The sequence below is a fragment of the Amblyomma americanum genome, chromosome 1 (assembly GCF_052857255.1).
Source record: "Amblyomma americanum isolate KBUSLIRL-KWMA chromosome 1, ASM5285725v1, whole genome shotgun sequence".
Taxonomy (NCBI): domain Eukaryota; kingdom Metazoa; phylum Arthropoda; class Arachnida; order Ixodida; family Ixodidae; genus Amblyomma; species Amblyomma americanum.
The window spans coordinates 388390608-388414994 of record NC_135497.1 but is presented as its reverse complement, the minus strand read 5'-3'; the positions used below and the strand labels follow the sequence as shown (position 1 = coordinate 388414994).

General features: G+C 45.9%; 1 protein-coding gene across 1 annotated transcript in view; it reads right to left on the bottom strand.

Annotated features, from left to right (window-relative positions):
• The window catches only part of LOC144115701 (cytochrome P450 4C1-like), an 80493-nt gene extending 56313 nt beyond the window's left edge, over positions 1-24180 (bottom strand). Inside the window, exon 1 of the mRNA XM_077650174.1 lies at positions 23891-24180. Within this exon, the coding sequence (XP_077506300.1) occupies positions 23891-24125 (235 nt within the window). The 5' untranslated portion in view covers positions 24126-24180. The remainder of the gene's footprint in view (positions 1-23890) is intronic.
• Positions 24181-24387: the final 207 nt, after the last annotated feature.

Below are 24387 nucleotides of genomic sequence, written 5' to 3'. Positions count from 1 at the left end.
CGGATAGAAGTTTGGAGAATACTCCTACCGGGTTTGAGCTAGCTACATGGGCGGTGGCGTACGTAAGGAACCAGATGAAACGATTTAGTTAATATGCTGGTAAACTAGCACTGGGTAGTGAACTTTTTCAACATTAAACTTGAGCGTTTTACTGTACTTAAATTGGCGTTTTCGAAAAAAAAATGCTGTTGCAGAGATTACTAACGACGAGCTACAAACGACAAAAAAAAATCAGGCGCCTATGTAGCTGTAGAAAATCGACTGCTAGATGAAAGTTAATCCGTTCTCTTATTACCACGTCTCGCCTGATTTTTTTTTTCACGCAGGCCACTAGTTACACTGCTAACAAAGCATATTTTCGTCCAAGGGCCTGTTTTTAAATTGTACTGAGTCTTAGTTGGAGCACCCGCCATATAACGTCACCCGGCGAAGAAAAAATGAGGTTACAAATTTTCTCCAGTCTCGCATAGTAACTGACTGGTTCTGAGCTGTTTACTCTTCTACTGGCCTTGTGCTGCAGCCATGAAGGCTATCAGATAATAAAAAGGATGTAAAAAGTTAGAAAAGACCGCTTGTCACGCCAGACCTAATCGTCCGACAAGCACTGAAAATTTGTGCCAGGCACGGCCTTCGCGTGAAGAAGCGCGCCGCCATCTAGTGGTGAGTTGCACAAGCTGCTAGAGAGATTTAGTTCTACTGGCTCTAGGTGGCGCTGAATAAAAGTTACGAAAACAATGGAGCGACAAGATGAGATGTATTTCTCAACCTCGTAAAAGGAAAAAGGAAAAATTTTCGACTTTGAACAAAAGCAAGGAAGAGGTGAATGCAAATGTTTTTCATAGTTAGGACCATCAGCTTTACAAAGCAAGAATGAAAAAGTGACAGGAAGGTCAGAAGGGCGTAGCGTAGGCCGCATATAATACCACAATTCGTTCCACTTGGTTATCTTAAACTGTTGTCATCCGCCTCGCTGACTGGCGAATTCCGGTGATATCGAGGGCATGGCAGCGGCTCAGCCAGTTTCGAAAAGGTAAAAGGAACACAACTCGAATGAACTCGTTATATTATGCCGGTCCGAGTTCGCGCAGCGAGTGATGAAAATCAACGCGACAGTCAAAATCAATGCCTGACGCGCAGATCGCTAAAACTCGCTTTATCGCATAGCTTAAGTCATCTCGAAAGCGACACAGTATCATATGTGCAGCATTTATTAAAAGTGCTAGTGTACACTCTTCAATATTGTTTTATGGGCCACGCGGTGCTAGTCCTCCTGGAGCACCAGCGCTCCCAAACTGTGAAAGGTGAAATGAACTCTCGTTCTCACCTCAGGAGAGCTTAGAAGCTGACCGATTGGCTTGGATATTTTTGACAGAGGTGGTGCGTCTTAGCGAGTCTATTTTCAGGTAAGGAAAAAGAAAAAAAAATGTCTGAATACGTTAACCTGACTCCGTTGACAATGAATATGACTAAAAGCAAGATGAAACGCAACGCTGTTCGGGAATGGGACCAACTACCTGCTGCTAGCAGTGGTGTGTTCTAGTCGTAAGCATTGGTCCACTTTGTCTAAGTAACATTCCCATTCGAATCGCCGGACTTCCTATAGCAGTGTGAATCACTGAGCTGTCAATAAGAACCCCCAAAATAATTCGTGGAAAATACTTAAGTACTTTTCCTGTGCAAAAGTGAATCTCCTGTGGCTCCTGTTGTAGCAGCCAGCAAGCAAATGCGCAGAGCAAACACACGACAAATCCTCCACGCACTGCAATTGCAATGGTTTCAAGCGTACACCTTGTAAAGAATGGTCTCACAACGCCAGATACGGGGCAAAGGCCTCTTTCATTTATGTACAACGCCCATGGTTACAGCCAGCCGCAGACACGCTGTATAAGTAGGCCCCGAATCTCATCATTCCCTTTTCTAGGTCTCTGCCGCCGTCCAGTACACTACTTCTCCCTTTATGTGCTCTATGTCGTTCTAAGAGTGCTCCGGTTACCAGTTCTACGCAAAGCATGCACGGCGGGAATTAATTTTCTGCACTCAACTTTATTTCAAGCTTGATCAGCAAACATTTTTTTTGTAAATGTAAGCTTATATCTTTTACACTTTTAACGGTGGAACGGTCATGTTCTGCTGGAGGGTGTCGCTTGTGAGCCCGCGAACTCATAATGTTGCTGAAATATCACTGTTTTTTGTTCTTTTCGTGGACGGGTTTACTTTTTTTTCCCGATGTCTGCAACAAAAAAATGTTATGGCCTCTCACATACTGTCAGTATCAGCATTATCCATGCTGGTATAGAAAGGAAGGTCCAGCCTTTGTATAGCGACAAAGCCCTTGTCTTCGAATACTTCTTCGCTCAATGTTTTCTCTTTTAAGAGCAGATGTCCGTAGCGCAGAGTTTGTATTTTTCCTTCCTGCCAGGTTGAAACATGGCAGCTCATTGCATTGGATGCTTGTAATACTAGCCAGGGTCATCATCGATGGGCGTGACTTCATAATGCGCTTGCCTTATTAAGTCAGGCACCGATGATCAGGAACGTAAAATTTGTTCTTGAGGAAAGAAAATGGTGCAGTAATTGTCTCACATCTCGGTGGACACCCGAACCGCGCCGTCTGGGAAGAGTGGAAGGTGGTAGTGAAAAAAAAAAATCAGAGAGAAAGACGTGCCGTAGGGAAGGGCTCCGGAATAATTTTGACCCCCTGGGGATTTTTAACATGTAGTGACATCGCACAGCAAATGGGCGCCGTTGCATTGCGCCTCCATCGAAATTCGGCTGCCGCGGCCGGGTTCGAATCCGGGAACTCCGGCTCAACCCGCCGCGGTGGCTCAGTGGTTAGGGCGCTCGGCTACTGATCCGGAGTTCCCGGGCTCGAACCCGACCGCGGCGGCTGCGTTTTTATGGAGGCAAAACGCTAATGCGCCCGTGTACTGTGCGATGTCAGGGCACGGTAAAGATCCCCAGGTGGTCGAAATTATTCCGGAGCCCTCCACTAGGGCACCTCTCTCTTCTTTTCTTCTTTCACTCCTTCCTTTATCCCTTCCCTTACGGCGTGGTTCAGGTGTCCAACGATAAATGAGACAGATACTGCGCCATTTCCTTCCCCCCAAAACCAATTATTATTATTATTAACTCCTGCTCAGCAGCCGAGGGCCCTAACCACTAAGTCATTGTGTGCTTTTTTTAAACTTTATTGCAGGGAGGAGACGTACGATGTTCTTCGAATGCAAGTAGCGCCTCGTTTCAGTAGCTAGACCTGGAATTAGCAAACTGCACGATGGCAAGAAACGTAAACACCGCACAAGTATAGTCGTGAAAGTCCTCGTGTTAGCGAAAACTGCTTTGGGCGTCGCACTCTACAAGGCAATTTTAAAAAAAAGAAATTTTACATAGTCAGTAATCTACATAGTCTACACAGCGCAAAAATTTGACATTTAAAAATGTATGGTCTCTTCAGCGTACACCAAAAATTGTGGTATTAGGCAAGAATATCAGCAGCAAATCGGAGGTTGTTGATTCTGGTTCCTGATTTTTGCTAACTTAAAACTCGTAAGTCTTCTTGTGGGCATGCAGCCGATAACAACGCAATCGTCCTATCGCTCCAGAGCCTTCGTGATTAGTCTTCTCCCGCCTCTTGCGTGAAGCCCCGTGTTAGCGGTGCATTCTCGGTATATCTTTTCTATACAACTCTGCTTGCGCTTCCTTCATGCCCTGGTTGCAATGCGCTCACGAATACTTATGTTGCGACTCAACTGGGTGTGCATTCATAATCCATAAAGCCATAAGGGGACGAGTAATATTTCGCGCATTTTAACGCATCAGTATTTTTTTTTTTGCCCTTCATCTCTCACTTCCGGAGTAGGCCTGACGATCAGTTGTACAACGGTTAGTTCGTCAGTGCATAATTTTCTGGAACTATTCAAAGTACCATATTCGTTTCAACGGCGCCGTCATGCTTCTGATTCGCTCCGCGCGGTCACGTGGTCGCAGCGCCACGAATGTTCCGACGTATTTCAGGGCCGAGGTGCTGCAGTTGGAGACTGGCTTGCGCGCCGTGCTGCACGGCGTATTCCATTCCGCTTCGCATTGTGAAAAACCAGAGGAGGGGATGTGAACATACAACTACGCGAAGGTGTTGCGCTTTTCGAGTGCAACAACCGCCAGAAATGCGACAAAGCCATTGTTGCAATCCCAAGCGGTAAGCTCGGCGGTAAGCGACCTGCTACTCGGCTACGCTAGATAACGCGGAGCAAATTGGTTGCCGCGAGCAATACAAAACTCGACGAGGTAAGCTTTCGGTTAGGGCTTGGGCTTATTGATGTTCTAGAAGTGAAAAAATATCGGCGTCATCTGGAAATACGGAGCTGCATGAAAAGTAAACACTGAACATTGCAATGCATGACAAGCTGTGTTTACCTGTCAGTCGCCACAGCGAAATCAATACGTGTACCGAGGCGGCGTGCGTCCTGTGGGTAGGCTTTGTCCAGGGAACGTTGCAGTTATAACACACACTATGGACTGAATATAACTTGATCGTGTATGTGCAGAAAACGAAAAGCTTGTTCTATGAGGCATATGGTCTGATGTGAACTTTTGATGTATGCAAACGATCGACGCAATACTCATATAGCATTTCCGACTGGAAGAGCAATGTAGAAAGCGCCCAGCCTTAACTAGGGACATCTTAATGACTACATATCCTCCTTGTATATCCGTTTGATTAAAGCTTGCTATCTGTTTGAATACTCATTGCCGCATTGGCCGTTATAATATTAGGGCCAATACGGCAATACCGTTGGCCGACGTACCTAGTCTGTTCCTGCAAGCACTAGTCTTGTTCTTCCTGTGCTGGAAGTCGAAGTTCAGGCTGGTACTTTGAATTTTTCCGGTTAAGAAGACGAAGCCTCCAGTACATGGCAGGTTACATTGTACGGAATATGACTAAGAAAACCGAATTCTGCCACATGCACTAAAACTTTGTATGGCTTAACAAATGACGCCGGTCGGTTTCTTGCACAGAAAAACCGCGCTGAAGGCGCGCAGTTTTTTGCATTGTTTCAGGAACTGTATTCTCTCTCTCTCTTTAAATATAGGTAGGGCCACTTCAAAGGTAGCGAAAATAAAAACTGATTGACGGAAATCTTAGCGTGGAGTTGCTTCAGGTTAGCGTAGAAAAGAAACTGCAAGCTCTTTCACCTTCAGCTCAATCAGAGGTGAAACCATGAAAAAGGGAAAAAGAAATTGAATCAATATCCATGACCAGGAGGCGGACCCGCGCTGAGACCACTAGGCTATCGCCACATTAAACAAGCCTCGTGTTAGACTGCACCACACTCTCGCGCTGTGCATTGCAGAGCGTCGTCTTCATCAACTTCCATCTGCTCCGTTCCGGGGCACTGCCTGCTCACCGTCGTCTTATACGTAGCGCAGCTCCGTGCTTTTGCTCCGTCTCGAATGTAGTAAACATTATCTGTTGTTTTTTAGTCACCGCTAGGGTACCTCGATGCCCGCTCGCCTCCGCTTTCCATCGAGGCACCCCAGTTACCGCTAGTCCGTTAATAATACAGCGTGTTCTGCAATTCAACGCGCGCCGTAGAATGTTCCTCACAGCTAAACCGGTTGACCGTTCGAGCTCAAATTTTGCACAAAAATAGCATTTTGTCAGCAGAATCGCTTTATACCATATTTGTTTCGGGGTGCTCGCCTGAATTAATGATAAGTTATGTCGGACACTCGCATCACCTGCGGCGATGACGAAACGAAACAGACTGCTTTCTCAGCGATTGCACCGGTGGCGCCATCTGGTTTCTCGTCCGTAGAGATTCGGCAAAGGGAGGGGTGTGGGTGGAGTGTTTTGCGGGAGGTTTGAAGATGCTGTACCATGATAGTCTTCAAACTTAGTGAAGTTTTGGCCAAACAAAGCTTTTGTAGTCATTGATAAAGCATTTAAAGATAAGAGTCTTCAAACCTCCCGCAAAAGACCCCCCTTCCCCCTCCTTTGCTTAATATCGACGTTCGACCAACGAGATGGCACCACAGGTGGAATCGCTGAGATAGCGGCCTGTTTCGTTTTGTCATCGCCGCAGAAGATGCGAATATCTGACTTTTTCTTGTTCATGCAGGCAAGTGCCCCAAAGAAATATGATAGAAAACAATTCTGCCAACAAAATGCCATTTCTGTGCGAAATTTGAGCTCGAACAATTCATCGGTGTAGCTGTGAGGTGCATTCTACGGCACGCGTTTGATTGCGGAACAGTCTGTAGTTACCACCTTTGGTTACTGCTCAGTAGTTCATTCAGGGGCTTTAGTTACCGCTCGAATTTTCTGCCACCTCTCCAACGATGCCAAAATTTGGCGTGCAGCAGTCGCGGTACGCTCGATAGATGGCAGCACCGTGCCATTTTACGCAATCAGCGTATTTTTTTTTTTTATTGACAAGTAAAAGGTCCTAATATGGGGATATTACATGAGAGGTGAGCGTGTATATGGCAGTTATTACTGACAGCTTTTTGGTAAACATGGCGATGACAAGACAGCTCGTTCAATGGCAGTCTTGAAGTGAGCAGGATCAGGGACGAGTGCCAGATGGCTATCAAGGCCGTTTCACTCGTGAGCGGTTCGTACGAAGAATGGATCCGTGGTACGCAATTGTTTGGCCCTTTGGCGGGATCACGCACTTAGGATGGCCTGTGCGAGGTGTTCGATGTACTGCTTAGATGTGTAATAAGGGAGTAATTACTCACTGAACGCTGCTTAGATCTGCTGACTGTCACGGGGTCAAGTATGCAAAAACTTAAGGTGGAGGCAGAGGCTTGAAATTTGGCAGCGATTGATAGTGAGAAGGAGAAGTTTTAACTGCGATTTCAGGGCTTAGAGGCTAGAGTAGAACGAGTAGTCAATAAGAACTCAGCTAGTGGCACGATTCTGCAGAGATTCAAGATCTGTACTTAGGTTATATTGGTGCGGATCAAAGGTAGCGCTGACATATTCAAGTTTAGGTCGCCTAAAAGTTTCTTACACTAGTAGTTTTTCAGAAGAAGGTTCCACGGACAGGTTGCGGTTGAGGTATAGAGTAGTTCGGTCAGAGGAATTTATTATGCTCTTTACGCGGCAAGACCATAATAAATCAATAGTGAGGTGATTACAAAGGTACTTAAATGAGTTGGTGGTAACAATAGTTCTAATGTTAATTCTGTGGGTGAATAGGGTTTAACGTCCCAATGCTACTCAGGCTATGAGGGGCGCCGTAGTGGAGGGCTCCGGATAATTTCGACCACCTGGTGTTCTTTAACGTGCACTGACGTTGCACATTACACGAGCCTCTAACATTTCGCCTCCATAGAAATGTGACCGCCGTGGTCGGGATCGCATCCGCGTCCTTCGGGTCAGCAGCCGAGTACCATAACCACTGAGCCATCGCGGCAGCTTTAATTTTGTTATTAAGATTTTACGTGTTTATTTGCAGTCTGCTGAATAGCGGAAGTTTTCCTCACTGAAGGCACATGTGCGCGAGATGAAGACACTCTGTCACTTGATAAATCTTCGCATTTATCAGCAAGGGAACTGCAGGGGGAAACAAGAGGAAAGTGCACGGACTTGTCTGCTGGCAGCAACTGGGCCCCTACAACTGCCGTGTGAGAATAGAAGTTGAAAGGAAGAGCCTGGTTTAAGAAAAAGGAGAAAAGAACAGACGCGTGTCGTTACCACCGTGTGAGACGGCAGTTGCAGCGGTGGCTGTAGCCAAAAATCTCGTGCGCCCACGTGTCCCTATTACGTTTTTCGATTTTCCACCGATGAACTGTAGATAGGCGATGCTATGTTGATTGAGACATAACGTTGCTTTGATTAAAATGTATCTTACCTGCGTTGATACATTTCAGATAACAGACAGCAAGCTATTCAACCTGCTTTTGCCGGCGCTCGGAGTTGCCCTTGTATATAGATCAGTGTTGCGTTGTCATTTTTCCATGTCTCCGGAACAGTTCGGGTTATGAAGCATTCAGTACTGAGTTTAAGGCCTTACGAGAAAATATTTCCGCTGCCTTACAGTAGACCTTCATTCATTTACCATCCCCGGCCGGTTTTAGCTACTATAACTAACTAAGGCATTCCTTAGCTATCCCCTTTCATCACGGACAAATGCTGTTTCCCTTAATTCGGTGTCAGCATTTCCAAGATTATCTCTTTGGCATGTCTTGGAGATTTTACAAATAACATGAAATTTTTACGCTAGCTAAGCTGCTAATACTACAGAAAACGTCGCCTGCGCTCATGTATGTACAGTTTCTACGAGTTCCCACTTTCCTCTTTCTTTACTTCAGGCTTTACTAAAAATTTAACCTTCTCTGAAGGCTATTTATATTATGCTTTCGGATACCACTTCTCCCTCGCCTTACAGATAAATATTCATTGGTCCTGCGGCTCTTCTAAATCACTGGGGTTTCAGATCAACATGCTACGGCCTTGCCTAAAAATGCTCCTCTATTTTCAGTAAGAACTGCCAGGAGTTCGGCCCGTGTGCTGTGCAACTTGTTGACTGAAATGCTCTGCCTATTTTGATAGTGGTCCCGTTTATTGCCACTACGTTTCGCTCATCTTCGGTTAAGAAGCAACATATATTTTCTTTGAAGACCCCGGAGAGCTCTGTATTTCCTGCTACCACAGATTTCCCTACCTGACTCTTTCCAAACGCTTTCCATTCAATATGTTTTCATATGCACTCCAATCTTAAACTGTACCAAATATTAAACAAGCGTAGTTACGCCCACTTGGTAGCGTATGGCTCTACCGGTGTGCTTGCCAACTAGAGAAATGACCTGCAGTTGTAAGATGTGTTGCCGTTCTTGTTATTATTCTGCTACCGACCTCGAAGACAGAGTAAACGTCATGCGAAATTCGACTGACCAACAGTAGAACTGAAAACATAAGTGCAAAAGCATGACTGCCTTACATTGACTTTCCATGCGGTAACCGAGATTTCCCTCAATTAGAGGGAGAAATTCTTATTTTACGCTAATCGTCGACGCAGCAGTTTGAAAACTCCGACGAATTGAAGTAAGTGAGACAATACTGGCTCTTAAACTTACCTTTCCGCAAAATCTGACAATCAAATTCTCTGAAAAAGTCTAGGGGCGATCAAGTGAATTGATGGTGAGGAAGTGCGATAGCATTTTTCTTTCACTTGCCAATCTAATTGCAGTTCTGATTCTATCGCAATTTCGATTTTATTCCAATTCTAGCTTTATTCAAATCGTGTTCTATTTCGAAGATGCTTTTATTTTTATTTCATTTTGATTCGTAATCGCTTGTTTTATTCATTTTTGCTAAGTCATTCGTAGCCATTCTCATTTTTGCCGAATCCTTTCTTAGTCCCTCCTCTTCCCTTCAAGTGTAGAGAGGGATTTGCCTCTCTCCATCTACCACTTGCCGCGATTGGCAGGAAGAGGCTTCCTACAGAAACCGACGTCGGACAGTTGTCGCTTTCGTGGCTCTCCGAATGCTAGCGGATAAAAAGAAAAAAGGTGACGAAAGGAGCATCACTGCTGCCATAGCACCCCATTGGAATGTTGTACAACTAGAAACTTCTGTTATTGTTTTTTTCTTGCCGATAGACACGGGTTTCCTTGGAAATGCGGCATTGGCGAGTGCGCACGAGCGCCTCGTTGCTGCCTAGAAAATGTCGGAGAAGGCTACACAAAGTATGAAGTCACGACCTATCATAATGGATAGCTACAGTCAGGTGCTCTTTATCCTTGAGCATTGCTTCGGTTCAGACTGATAGCCTCGTTTCTTCAAATAAAAAGCGCTTAGTGGTTTATAGGTAAGAGGGTAAAGACTGGGAGAATCATTTTCATGCTAATGGAATGAGCTGGTGAGGTGGCACACAACCGCAGCGATGGCCTAGTGGTCTGAGCATCCTCCTCGCATGCGGGAGGTGCGGGGTTCGACCCCCAGTGCCGCAGGGTAACTACCGGTGATACAATGGGTACCAGCTTTCCCCTGGTCTGGTGTTTGACTTATTTAGGGTGAAATGCTTGGGGAAACGGATTCCTGACCCCGCCTTGAGTAGAAGAAAATACCTTGTGCCATGGCGCTCTTCGACCACAGATGCCCTAGCGCCATAAAAATCAGTCATCATCAAAGGTGGCACACCAGGACAATCGTGTGATGTGCGTAGTCGAAATTCACTGATTATGTAGGAGTGTTCTGTTACTGTGTTCTTGTCGTTGTGTAGCCCGCCTAGCTATTGTTTTAAGAGCTATTATACAGCCTTGCCAGTGCTCACCTAAGGCGCCAAGGAATGAAGGCTACAAGGAAAAGTTCGGGCCGCGAGTGAGCAGTGGAAAGGGTAGTGAGAACAGGTAACTTTGTAATACAGGAAGAGAGCCGCGTGAGTTGGAGACCAAACAATAGCTGGCCAGAGAAATGGTCTTAAGCTGGACGTATAATGCGGAAAGCAGATAAGCCATAAGGCTCTCTTAGCTAAACAGACTGGATATAAAAGAAATTAGGAACTGTAGTCGAGGCAGGAGGAAGTCGGGCTGCGAGATAAGGGAAAAATCGTATACGGAAGGAACCGAGGTACCCCTGTAGAAGAGTATGTGGCCGTCATAAAAACCAAAACGACTCGACGACTTGCAACCGCCACCAAATTACTATTTATTGTGAAGGGACGCATTTTTTAAATATACCGGACGTTTATATATGCTCACTGTGAGGAATATCAGGTTGCTCACTGGGAACGGAAGTGCTCCTTTAGCTCGCTGAGGGAGATAGCTGTAATCCTTCAATAAAAAGCTCCCTTTAGCGAAACGTCCTTTAACTTTCTCGTCTGGTACCTGGCGCAACTCCTTTTATATAAAGAAACATTATCTCAAAACAGCGTAAGTTGCCCGTGTGACAGAGGCATCGCAAGCGCTAAATATTGCCACGTCTCGGTCGGGGAGTGCAAGGCGCAAAAACGAAATCCACATTTTCGCAGTGGTAACGCAAGTTCCACCCAAAGTGCTGTCGATTCCGCACCGCCAATCCATATCGGAGTGGATCGCCCGCGAAGCATTCCGTAAATTCAGAATTATCAGCGCTGTTGCCCCACAGCGCCACAAGGAAAAGAGATTAAGGAAAGAGTATTCACTCGCCTTTAAAATTTTAATGATTGTTCGTCCTGGCCCTCTTGGAAGATACAGGGTCGGTGAAAACCCGGCGCTACAGCTGTCAACGTTTGACGGAATATATGTGCCAGTTGGAGATGTTATTCTTCCAGTGCCTCCGGGAGTTCAACCGAAGTGAGACATGCAGGTATATACCACCGTAACCTCGGGCCTTCCGGAGGCACTCTTGTTGGGAGCAGTCCCTCCGGTTCCCATACTCGTCGCGGCATTGCTTGAACAAAATCAATGCTTACGAGTGGGCTGCATGAAGGAATGGGTAGCACGCCTAGCCAGCGATCCCTCATATGCCCTCCTGGCGTTCCGTGACCGAAAAGTGCCCGAGTATGCTTTATGATATTTCTCCACTGTATCTATGGCTTGATGTCAACATCCGCAAATGCGCCAATTCTGGTAAGCAAGTGACGCAGTATGCAATGCGTGCAATTTATTTCCGTGCTCCTGGCACAATGAAAACTTCGTGGAATTTTGATCAATGTAACGACATATGCATAATGTACTGGCATCGTAGCACTGGCGATCTCAATGTTTTCTGCGCTTCAAAAGAAAAAAAATGCAGATATATCCGCGACATAACTGGAACTAAACTATTGCAGAAATGCAATTCCACCGATTGCGGTGACGGACTACCGTGCATTTCCCGCACTGTTTTCCATTTCCCTTAACAAGCATCCTTAGAAGCACATCTACTGTACCGAGGCTAACTTCTTTGCTACTCTCCAAGCCCGCGTGGAACAAATGGACGCTCTAATGAGGGTGAGCTTAGATCCGGATTCATTTGCAAGCGAGCTCTGCACGGCCGCCAGTGCCACGAAAGCATGGCGCGCAAGCCGGGAAAATGACCCCAAAATATATTCTGCCGCCCCCCTTCCCTACCCTCCAGTGAACGTGGACTCGTAATATGCAACGATTGACTTCGTCTTCATTTCATTTAATCCGCTGCCATTGGCCGCTGCTGCTGCTGGCGTAGGCAGCGGCGGATGACGTCGCGTTGTTGGCGGCAGAGACATACCGATGACGTCCTTTTTTTGCAGAAACGTGCCCTACGCCCATGCTGTAGTGGTGTAGAAAATTGGTTTTGAGGAACGGAAAGGCGCAATAGCTGTATCGCTTCTGGCTAGACACCCGGACCCCACTCTGAGGCAGGGGATGAAAGGAGCAGTTAACAAAGGAAGAGACGACCTGAGGTTCGCCACCCGCTGAAATCGCACGACACACGGGTGTCTTTTACCGTTTCCCCTCCATTAAAACGCTGCCGCCGGGGCAGGGACCGTGTCCGCGTCCTTCTGTAGCGGACCGGCGGCGACGTCGAAGAGAGGCGGAGGGCGACGAAGCATCTGACACGCCTGACGAGCTTTACCGGCGCTAGTACCGTCTCGGGAACGAATTTGTGCGGTCGCGAGGAACTGGCGGATCATGGTTCCTTTGGCTTCGCCGGACTGGATGCGGCGGCAGCATAGGGTGGACAGCAACTGCTACTCGTCCGGACCGGTCGTGCCTGTGACTGGTCGCTTGCATTCCTACTTGTTTCTTCCGTCGCGATTTACGTTGAGACCAAATGAAAACGCTATGAATAGTTGCGTAATGCGGCCTTGGATATCGTTCTCTTCGGCGCATGCGCGGGAGGTCAATAGCGCCATACGACGACAACGCCGCTTATCTGTAGGAGAAAGTTGTTGTGCTCTCACAGTGAAATGAAACGCGGACAAGACAGTTTGCAAGTGAGTAAAAAAACGAGATGATAACCTATAAGGGAGACTCAACAGTAGCGCAGGCCGCATTCACTTCTAAGGTGGAGGTACTCATGGACCCCACTCAATGCTCTCCCCATCAACCAATATATCTATATATTGCGCTCGCGTTTCATTTGGCGCTGATTACACAGCTCTCTTGCCGAAAGGACGAAGTAGAAGCCCCCCCACTGTACATGCGGTGGAAAAGCGGGCCGTAGAAGAATAACGAGCAGCTACATGCGGCCCCCGTAACTGGAGCACCGCCGCCTTGACATCACCGGAAAACCAAAGAACCACGTTGATGCAGCCCTGTGCCGGTGGCACACGTGTGGGCATTGCGTGCGTTGGAATAGGGGACGAAGTACCGGACTGCTCGCGAACTCTTCAAAGTGCAGGTTACTCGTCGAGCTCGCAGCCAGGTTTTGACATGCTGATATGTATAGCGATCTCGCTATGCCACGAGCAGTCGCAAACTTTAAATTCTTTCAATCTTTTTTTCCATCGGTTCGTTTACGGTTCCGGGTCTTATCCCCTCCCGAAAAAACCTTGTGCGAATGGCACTGATTTCTTTTATTGAGAAGAATTTTATCCACGATGCTGAAAGCAATGGCATGGAGAGGAATTGCGGAAAGAAGGAATGAAGTGAACCTTGAAAACCATGTAAACGATAGCACACTAGCACTAACAACAAAACATTAGGCTCAAATTAGCTGCCAAACATTGTATGGAGGTCATATGCTTCCTGTGCACATCTTCAGAACATTTGCTACCCTTCCATAGTTTCCTTGCAGCTGGAGCATTTGTGGTTATGAGCAAATTCTTTGTTTTCTTTGTACCTTCTTGCGCACCAGTATTCCGGCACCTATGCCACCGAAAATAGCTAGTCAGGTCTACGGCTCACATTTAGATGGTATAGAGGGAAGCCTTTTTATTCAGAGCGACTGGTTACTGGTGCAATAAAGGCAGGCGGTCGATATCACAATCTCCAGCGGACGCGCTTGTTCTTCTGACCGTCTTATTAATGCGAAAGCATTATACAGCTCATCGGCAACAAGGCCAGCTGATTTGACCAGCAGCAATTGCCCGAAAACCCTCTAGTGATGACACCATCGTCTCGCATGAAGTCAAAAGTAGACCATAAGATAGTGACGTCTACAGAAAAGAAAAAATTACGAGCGCACTGAAGCCTGCTTCAGTGAAGCATTGCGTTTGTTGCAGCTGCTGCGTGTGACTACTATACCACTCCGGCAATGTCCGGTTACGACATCCTTCGACACTTCGTTATATTAAGTCTTGTTCATTATGTCCGATTTTTAGTTACATGCTACGACACAAAGAACCGTTGCGTCACAATTTTATACCGAAAATTGGTTTTGGGGGGAAGGAAAGGGTGCAGTAACTCTCACTTCTCGACTCTCGGTGGATACCTCAACCGCACATTAAGGAAAAATGTAGTCTCAGAAAGCATGCAATTGAAGGTGGATATGTCACTGGTCCGATTTCCTGTCGCAAGCTAGCCTCCAACTTGACTAAATCATCTAAGCTGTATCCTTGGAGAAATGCTATGACACCACTCGGAATGCTGTACGACTAAGCTGTATCCTTGGAGAAATGCTATGACACCACTCGGAATGCTGTACGACGAACGGTTGCTAAAATTTTTGGTGAATGTATTGCGGAATACTGCCACCTCATTGTGGTCAACCAGTGATGCTTTCGCTGGGATTTCGCCTGCAACTGCAATGTATGTTGCTCAAACCAGCGTCGTCGCTTCGGCGGACGCGGTTTTGCCGCAGCGCGTCTCCTTTCATCAATCCTCTCTCCTGTCTGCACGTGGCAGCGATTGTGACTCAGCTCGGGTGTGACGTCATCACTCTGGTGTGGCCTCGTCGACCAACTTGTCCACCAACTTTTTCTTGCTAATTAGCAGAGATTTCTTGTGTTAATTAGAGCTATTCAGTCACCATAATTAATTACGTCATCATAATCATATTATACTGTACTAATGCGATATTAATTATCCACAGTTGATGACAATAATTAACATTATTTAAACTAATTTGACGTTAATCATCACTACAATATTAATTTAATAAGCTTCCATTAGTTAACGACATGACGTCATGAATCTTCGTCCCCACATACTACGCGCTCATTAACTGCTTACTCAATTACGCCAAACTTATACATAGTTACATATTCAAGTTGTGTCGTCATCGTGCAGGTACATTTGCGGACACGACCCTTCGAAGTGTGCCATATAATTCTTTCGCATTAATAAAAATTCTTCCGAGGGTGCGAACCCAGGACCATCAGATTGCGAGGCGAGCACGCAACCCACAGGCCACAAAACCGCGCTGCTTCTTGGTGAACAGAGGTGAACCTAGTGTGTGCGTTTCAATAACGACTGTATGCTAATGAGCCGGTGTGTCATTAGAAAGGAAGGAATCATTAATGAACTTCGCCACAGCGCTTACGATGAGACAATGCTTTCGCATTCAGGGAGCCTAGGTAGCCTCCGTAATTTTAACCATTCCAATAGCCGTAAGTTACTTCGGTAGTCTGATACTTAGCCATCTGGTCACAGCAGGCAGCTTAAGGCTCACGTTCTCGTTTACTTTCTTTGTGCGCTGCAGCAGCCGCTGGGGGAATACAGCCCGCTTATTCGTGACCACAGACGCAGCCTGTACGCATGTGCCCAAGCTGCACGACCAATCTGCTGTACTATGTCAGTTTGTTGACACTAAGCTGGATGCGGGTGTTGGTGTATGGAAATGAAGGGCCCGATTTTCGAAAGCTGTTCGAGCGTTTCAACTGTACGTTAATGGCCAGTGGAGCCAGTGATGTCGGGTTGTGCAGCACTCCTTATAAGCCCGACATGCGCGATTTCGTCAGTCGTGCGACAGATGCATTTATTGCTAAGAGATTTGGATTCGAAGCTGCAAAACATTTCCCCGCCACTGCGATACAAATTTGAGATTCTGTGATGACGAAATAACCGAAAAGTGACGTAAACTAATGCAAACGTGGACACCGTGAGTGCTGAAGCTGACGTATTTCACACGCCAGCTTACTACGAGGCATACTGAGAATTCTTGAGGCATCTAGCGTCTCTGATTATATACCAGGTGTTTCTGGGAAGACTTTAATTCTCAAAAACAGCTCTTTTGGGGTAAAAATATGGCTTTTCAAGCATAGTATTACCGATGTTGGCAGACACCAGAAAATCGGTGAATCGTCGTAACTAGTAAGCTGGTTAACTAATTTTTAATAATAACTTTTTAACTATTTGACTTAGGCGTCTAGCTGCAAGTAGCAGCTTGTAGACTGTCGTCAGTGTTAGCTATATAAGTTTTCAGACTTTCGAAGACGCGATTCCCCTTGGCACTGTGGCTCGACAAAATTGGACTTTTTTGACTACTTACATGCACTGGAAAGGTTACTTTGCCTCCATGCTTTTCGAAAGCGCAGGTATTTTGGCACGATGTAGGCAAATTTTGTCGAGCCATAGCGCCGAGGATAATCGCGTTTTCGAAATTCTAGAAACGGATATGGCATTACTGACGACCGCTAAGAATCTCTAATTAAAACCATTTGTCTGGACTATGATAGTTAAAAAGATAATTATCAAAAATTAGTTAACCGGCTTACTACACAATTCACCGAGTTTCCGGCGTCCGCCAGCAATGGTAATACTATGCCGGGAAGGCTATATTTTTACCTCAAAAAGGCTATTTTTTAAATATTATTTAAAGACTTCCAAAACACTTGCATAAACACCCCGACGCTGCCATATCCGCTATTTTTCAAGATGATATACAACTTCTGAATTGACACTTTTTCTGGAAGCCAATGATGAAAAAGATTGCAAATTATTTTTACAAATTAATTAACTTAGGAGAACAAAAAAAAACGACAGCTTTTTAAAAGTTTGGTTACCTTGAGCTTGGAGGCCTGGTATATTTACGAAGTACGCAAAAGAAAACATTTGACAGAAGTCTGTCTGGTTGGGAAATTAACTTAGTAGAAAGATGACTGACGCCAACCAGGTTAATTACAGAAAACCAACCCACACGGGACGGTACCTCCATTTCAATTCGAATCATCCCACTCCCCACAAGGCATCTGTCATTACATCTTTATTGAAGAGAGCCGATACCATATGTTCTTCACATGAAGAAAAAAAGAACCGAGAAGAACTGAGTAGTCTCCGATCTCCAAAAAAATGAGTACCCCAGTTCATTCATCCGACGCGTCAGCCAAAAGCAAAAAAACAAAAAACAATACCAGCTCTATTCCTTCCGCAAGCACACACCAGAACCGGAGACGTGTTTGCTTACCATACGTGAAAGGCTTGAGCGAGACGCTGGCTGGAATTCTCGGTAAAGAAGGGGTGCTACCAACGCACAAACCGGCTACCACCATCGGACGCTTCCTCCCCCGCCCGAAAGACCGTCACCCAAAAGAAAGAGCCCAAGGGGTTGTATACAAGATTCCCTGCTCAGTCTGCCCGGCCTCGTACGTGGGGGAAACGAAGAACTTCGCCGAAAGAATGAGGCAACACAAAGAGGACGTCCGACAAATGAACCGTCAGCGCAGCGCGGTGGCCGAACACTGCGAGGAATGTGACCACCGAATTGACTTTGACGGCACTATTCTACTGGAGACCGAAGCTAACCAGCGCAGGAGGCTTCTGCTGGAGTCGTGGCACATACAACAGACACGAAGGAATGTTAATCGCTCCCTGGGGACACTTCCTTCGTCTTACATTCATGGTTTGTGGCCATTGACCCGGAGGTATTCAACACGAGGGCTTAAAAAGCCAAGCTGCGCCTCGCCCGTAGTCACACCTTAAAGAAGGGACCGAGCCGGTCCCGAAACGTCGTGTTTTTCAAAAATTAACCTGGTTGGCGTCACTCATCTTTCTACTAAATATTTACGAAGTAAATTTTCTGCAGTACACTACTATAAGACAACTAAGGCTACCTTTCATGGGCGTCCTCGGCGCATGCATTAACTGGTGAAAATAGTAAGCCTCGCAAGCATACTCGTTGATTAATCCAGCTAGGTATCATATTCTCTTATCGGACAACTCGTCCACATTACGAATGAAAAAACTGGTGCGAGAAATGGGCATACGTGCGGACGTTTTAAAGCGCCAATATGCGTACGTGCAACGAATACATACTTGAAAAGCGAGTGTTGAAATGAAGATGGTTTCGTGATGCCTGCACTGGTTTTACAACTAGGCAGACAATAAAAAGTTCTCGATGCGAAGCACGCAATTGAATACTAAAGGATACATGCGACGTAAGAATGACAGAACGGGGGAGTGGGGAGAAAGTTTGGCCTGCACAGGAGATGGACTAGCTGCGTGCTTTGAGGGCATAATGACCTTCTTCCGGTGACGAGCAAGCCGGGACTTCAGGTAGCATTGTGTCTGTCATCAAGGCGCATTCGCCAGCGAAATTATTACCTGCTTGGCCCGTGGCTTATCAAGAGAGCCACTTTTCCTTGTTGTTTTATTCATCGCCCGTCAGGCTCCGTACTTTCGCGCCGCGTTTTCTTTCTCGCCCAGGCCCTTTACCTTCCCATTAAGGAGCCGACACCGTATCCTTGACACGCGCCATGCACCGCTTCTCGCGGGTTCCACTCGGTTGGCCGTACAGGGCCAAGGCTGTTTTACACGACGTGTCCGGCACATGCGGGCGACCTACTGCGGGCAGTAGTCGAGCCCTGACGTGGCTAACAGCTGCTGCACGCCTCCCTTGCCCATCAAAAGAATCGCAAACGTACGTTTTTCTCCATAATTACCGATTGCGCTGTGAAACCTTTTAACGCGTTCACTAAGAGCTAGTACCTCTCCGCAATTGCTGCACGGCTGTCCTAAGACCAGGGGTGCGTTCACAAACGAAATTGCAGAACCTGAGTGTTCCGTCTGAAGCACTGAAATTCCCAGAAGCTTTGTTCATTCAGTCCAGAGAAGGCCCACAGGGTACCAGGCCAGATTTGTACATCTGCAGCCGACAACGTTTTAGTTCTCGTGTTGTTTTTGCTCATATATATCGCATCAAAGTTAAAAAGAAAGGTTCAAAATTCAACTGCGTATATTTCTCCCCATATCGCAACAAAAATCTACCGTTGAAGACTATAGTGCACAATGGTTCTCGTTTCTTGCAGTTTACACTGTGCACGAAGCGGGCATGTTCCGTTAAATATGCAAGGTAGACATCATGTTTGGGTTGCGCAGACAGTTGGGTACTGCCAAAAAGAAGGATCTTCTGGACGGTGGCTATCGCTGCGCTGACGTAAGAGGACCATGAAATTTGGCGGGCGCGTAATTCCTTTTTTAATTGGGTTGCTGACTAAACACTTATTTTCGCAGTCTCTCTCGCACTTTGCCACCTAATAACCTGAATTACTCCAACTCACTCTAGACGCTGACTCTAATGAACAGAGCTATGCAATTTGTGCCTCAGCAGAGAACCTTTTTTTTCTTTACCCCAGAGAGAACGTGCCTCTTGGTACATAAGTTCTTGGAAGAGCATAGTCTATTTTTTTTTGCTGAATTTTTTGCGGCTAAAAAGCGTCTCCGGAACAATGCGATTTCATTTCGCAATGGTTGACAGCGATGTTTCGATGGCTTCCTCTAGACTCCAGAGGACCACGGAACCCAGAACACAAGCACTCGTGAGAAGGCAATATCGTCACGGCGCATGGAAAGAATAGCGCTCATTTGGCATCGAAAGCATGTGAGGTGTAGTGCATTGTTCAGCCTGTCACAGTGAGATTAGGCGCTGTGTATTTCCTGACTCCCTGCCGCTTTTGCTTGTAGTCCATCTATGCGACATCTTCCGTGCGCACTGCATTATTCGCTGTTTCCTCCTGTACCGAAATGTTGGTTCCTGTCAGCAGTGAATTTCAATGAATGCGATGCCTAACCTCGTATTCCTAGACCGTTGTGCAGAATACCTTCGGCGAGGAGAATAATTGTTTTTTCTCTGTAATCGTGGTATTATATATTTTTTTAAAATCTCTTCGTATGTCGAAGTGGGCATTGCGTCCCATTGTTTCTTTTAGATGCCCCGAGATGTTGCAGGATATCACACGCAAACAATGGGCTGCTCTTCTTTCTCTGTTGCAACAGAATTTGAAAGCTAAAAAAAAGGACTTGGCCGAATTATACCGGTACGCAGTGCAGCATATAAACATGAAAGAATGGAAGTGAATATTCAGCCACGCCTCCGCATAGTAAAGAACAATCGTTCCTCATTTCAGAAATGAGGCAGCAGTGAGGACGCGGCGAGAGTCTTCTAAAGCGCGTTCAATGAGGCATTCCCCCTTGATGTGTATTATCAAGCCACCCTTAAATGACAGCTCTGCATTGTCATGCATAATGCTGAGGACCCAAAGCTGGAAGAAGAGAGTGCTTGTCGACTCATTCGGGAAGAAGGCCATTTATTGGGTCGGTTTGTGGCATTCATTTCTTGCCGACCAGCCTCACGAGGACAAAAAAATTTGGTGGAGGCTAGCGAAAAGGGATCAGCTTAAGTTAAGGACAACACAGCGAGCCATGGAAGGAAAAATGATAGGTGTAACGTTAAGAGACCGGAAGTGCGCAGAATGAGAGAGGGAACAAACTTGTGTTAATGACATCCTTGTCGAAATCAAGAGGCAGAAATGGGCTTCGGCAGGGCATGCAAAAGTTTACTCAGTGTCTGTTTATTTCGAAATTACAGACATTTTGGAGGAAAACCGTTCCTATAACTGCTATGGAATTAATGTTGCAGGATGCATTACAGTGAATTAAGTATTTTATTACGAAGCACATTATGACTTTTGTCGAAATTAATAACATCATTGATTATAGGCAGCACGGGTTCCGTAGAGGGCTATCGACTACAACGCAGCTAGTCGAAACTGTTCACGACATCGCAGCAGTTCTAGATAGGCAAGGCCAAGTTGACATGATTTTCTTAGATTTCGAAAAGGCATTTGACCGCGTGTGTCACCAAAAGTTGCTTCTAAAATTAAAACCGATATTAAAAAATGACTCACTGCTACAATGGATAGAGGCATATCTTTCATCAAGGAAACAAAGCGTGTTCATTGATGTAATGTGTTCAAGGCCGGCACTTGTTCGTTCCGGCATCCCACAGGGATCTGTTCTCGGCCCGTTATTTTTTCTTATCTTTATTAATGACATAGTGACGAATATGCCGGTGAAAATCAGGTTGTTTGCAGACGACTGCATCCTTTATAATGAAATTAACAGCCCAAGAGACCAGGCTGTATTAAATTCTTCACTTACCGCTATCAAAACATGGTGCTTGATATGGCAAATGAAGATAAATACAAAGAAAACAGTAGCAATGACAGTCACCAGAAAACGGCAACCATTACCCATTAAATACTGCATCAATGGACAGGTTCTCTCTTCTGTACTAAGTTACAAATACTTAGGTGTAATTCTAACCGACCTCAGATGGAATGAACACGTAACCTACATCACAAAAAAGTCCATGCAGAAACTGGGATATCTGAGGAGATGTTTGCGACACTCAACACAGAAAATAAAACTTCTAGCGTATAAAACCTACATTAGACCAATCCTTGAATATTGCTGTATTATATGGGATCCATGGACCCAGCAAAATATCAATAAGTTGGAGAGCATCCAAAGAAAATTGGTAAGATTTATATTCAGTTCCTATAGCTGGCGCACTTCACCAAGCATACTTGTTAAACAGGCTGGCTTAGACCCACTACGAATCAGACGCTATCGGGAAAGGTTGAAGATCATGTATTTACTGTACCATGACAAACTAGGAGTAGAAAAGAATAAGTACATTGAACCAGTCACTAGACGCCCAACGTGATCGCATCACTCAAAAAAATTAAAGGAATAATCTAGTAAAACCGATGGTTTCAAAAATTCATATTTCCCACGAACGGTCCGAAATTGGAACTTGCTGTCTCCAAACACAGTGGAAAGTCGATCGGCCGAGTCAACCTGGAGCGCGCTAAAGAAAAACATAGGTATGTAAATCTTTTATTGGAAACAGATGAAGTATAACCTGTTTTATTTATTTGTTGTGATTTTCCCTACCACAGCGATGGTCTACAATTAACATTCATGTGCCTACATTTTTTTTTACATTTTTATGCGGGAACTGTGCTAAAAATGTTTTGCAGTGCTTTTTATGCTGTGTTATGTTTGTTTCTATCTTATTTCCCACTCCTGCCTAAGGCCTCAAATAAGGCTGGCAGTATCTTCGAAATAAATAAATAAATAAATGACTAAAATATGCCATTCTTATTTCAAATAACCGCTGACAATCGCCTGATTCTCTTCGCGCAATATGCCGCCGCTTTTTAAACGCCCTTCCCTCTCGCTGGCGCGCACACCCTGCATACGTGTAATATCAGGGGTGGGTGTACGGGGGGAAGTAAATCAGTGTTTTCTTTTCACGCCCAGTTGCACAGAGCTCAGAAAATTATTTGTTCTCAAGGCACACTGGAGCCTCTGAAAAGCAAGTCACGCGATATCCCAACCAGCAAGTGGTCAAAATACTACCAAAGGTTTCAGTCGAAATTGGAGCCTGCAGAAATTGCTTACAGTTGAATCCCGACGATGATATAATTAACTGAAACACGAATGCAAGAACAGTGCTGTGTCGCTCAGAGTGCATTGTAAAATGCCTTTCTGGGCTAAACCGCTGCCTTCAAATTTCGCAATTGTAGGCCTGGAATTTGGCAGCAACCTTTGTTTCCTCCTGCGTTTGAATCGGACACTCGCCTGAGAATTAATCGAACTTTCGCATTTCCCGCAGCGATGCCGGACCAAGAAAGACGCCTTACCAAAAGCTGTACTGGCAGCGTCAGATCTTGACGGCGTCAGAATGACGGAAGCAGACGAACGTGAGACGAGAAACTAACAGTGCTTCTCGACTCTCTGGGAGCAAGAGATGGCTCTGAGGGTACAGCTGTTGCGAAAAGGTGTTTTTTCGGTCAATCATCGCCGCATACGATGCGGGATTTCCGTTAAAATGACGAAATTCTCAAGACACTTCGTAAGCGCTCTTAGTAAAAGGAGGTACTTGACTAATTATCAGCCCGAATGAATCCAGCCTCACTGATGTTTTCAAGGTGTAAGTGTTAGAGCCTTTGCTACTTGTCAACCTCCGGGACGCTTTACGAGAGTCAGTCAGTCTGTAAATGTACCCAAATACTAACACGTGAAATTTGGGTCACGTTAATGACATTAAGAGCAGCGAACTCCCTATCAACGCACTGCTTTTCCACACAGAAAAGACGCATAGTGTTAGTGCTTTCCAGGGTGTATGATAGCGTGTAGCGACAAAGCTGCTGTGTGAAGAAAAGAAACGTCGCCCGCCGAAATTTTCTCTTCCATGCCACTCCTGGTTCGAGCATCGCGCGAACAGAGAAATACAGCAAGTTGGAACAGAGTAATGATTATACTGGTGGTTCGAAGCCTTCTCGTGCTAAAGCATGTGTAGAAGTACGGTGGTAAGTCAGGTATCAGCCTTTTTTACGTCACTACTGGCAATATTAGGCATAGTCAAATGAATGGAGATAGAGAGAAAAAGGGAACAGTTTCGCCTCCATGCGCTTGCCATTTACACCAGTAATTTGTACATCACCATATATATTATAGTACCGCGCACGTAAATACTGCGAAACGGCCAACCACCAACTGCGGAGCTTATTCTGAAGTCATTACCATGTGCAGATCTTATATATAAAAACTGCTTTTTTTTGCGATTTATAGCTCGCCGATGCATTTAAGTACCGCTCGTGAAGTTCTGACGTCGATTTTGTTTTATAATACAGTGACAACGAAAGTCGCATGATGGTGTTTAAATGAATGTCGCTTCTCTTCTCACGCCGTCGTGAGAAGAAAGGCGACGATCGACGGTACTATATGACACTGCTGCCAATACTGTGGCACGCCCAACAATACTACTCACCGGTGCCGGCCGTCTGCTGTGTGATCACTGCACGTCTAGACCGGTACAGCGTGAGCATTGTCCAGAAAGGCACGGCGTCTGGAGGGCCAGGAAGTGGCTTCAGTGCCTGTCGCACGCTCCACCATTGCCGCACAACGCCGAACACCCACGAGGCAAGAAAAAGGAGGATACCGTGAACGACCCAAGCTCGCACATAGTGCACAAAGAACCCGAGAGCCTCGGCCGAGGTCGCCATTCAATCTCCGCTACAGCTGCTGCCTCTGTCGGACGCGAATGCCCAGGAGCGCCCGGGTGGCGACACTTTTAAGAGTTAACATCGAATGAGCAGTGGTCGTTCTTCATTCTGGTGATACGCCCCGAAGCCAGGGCACATCGAGCATTGCATTAGGAACGTTTCACCCTCTCCTATTCGCCTCCTCCTTTGGCGCTCATCTCATTCTTCCTACTGAGGCGAGTGTCACTCTCCTCCCCTTTCGCCTAAGACTTTCTTTTCATTC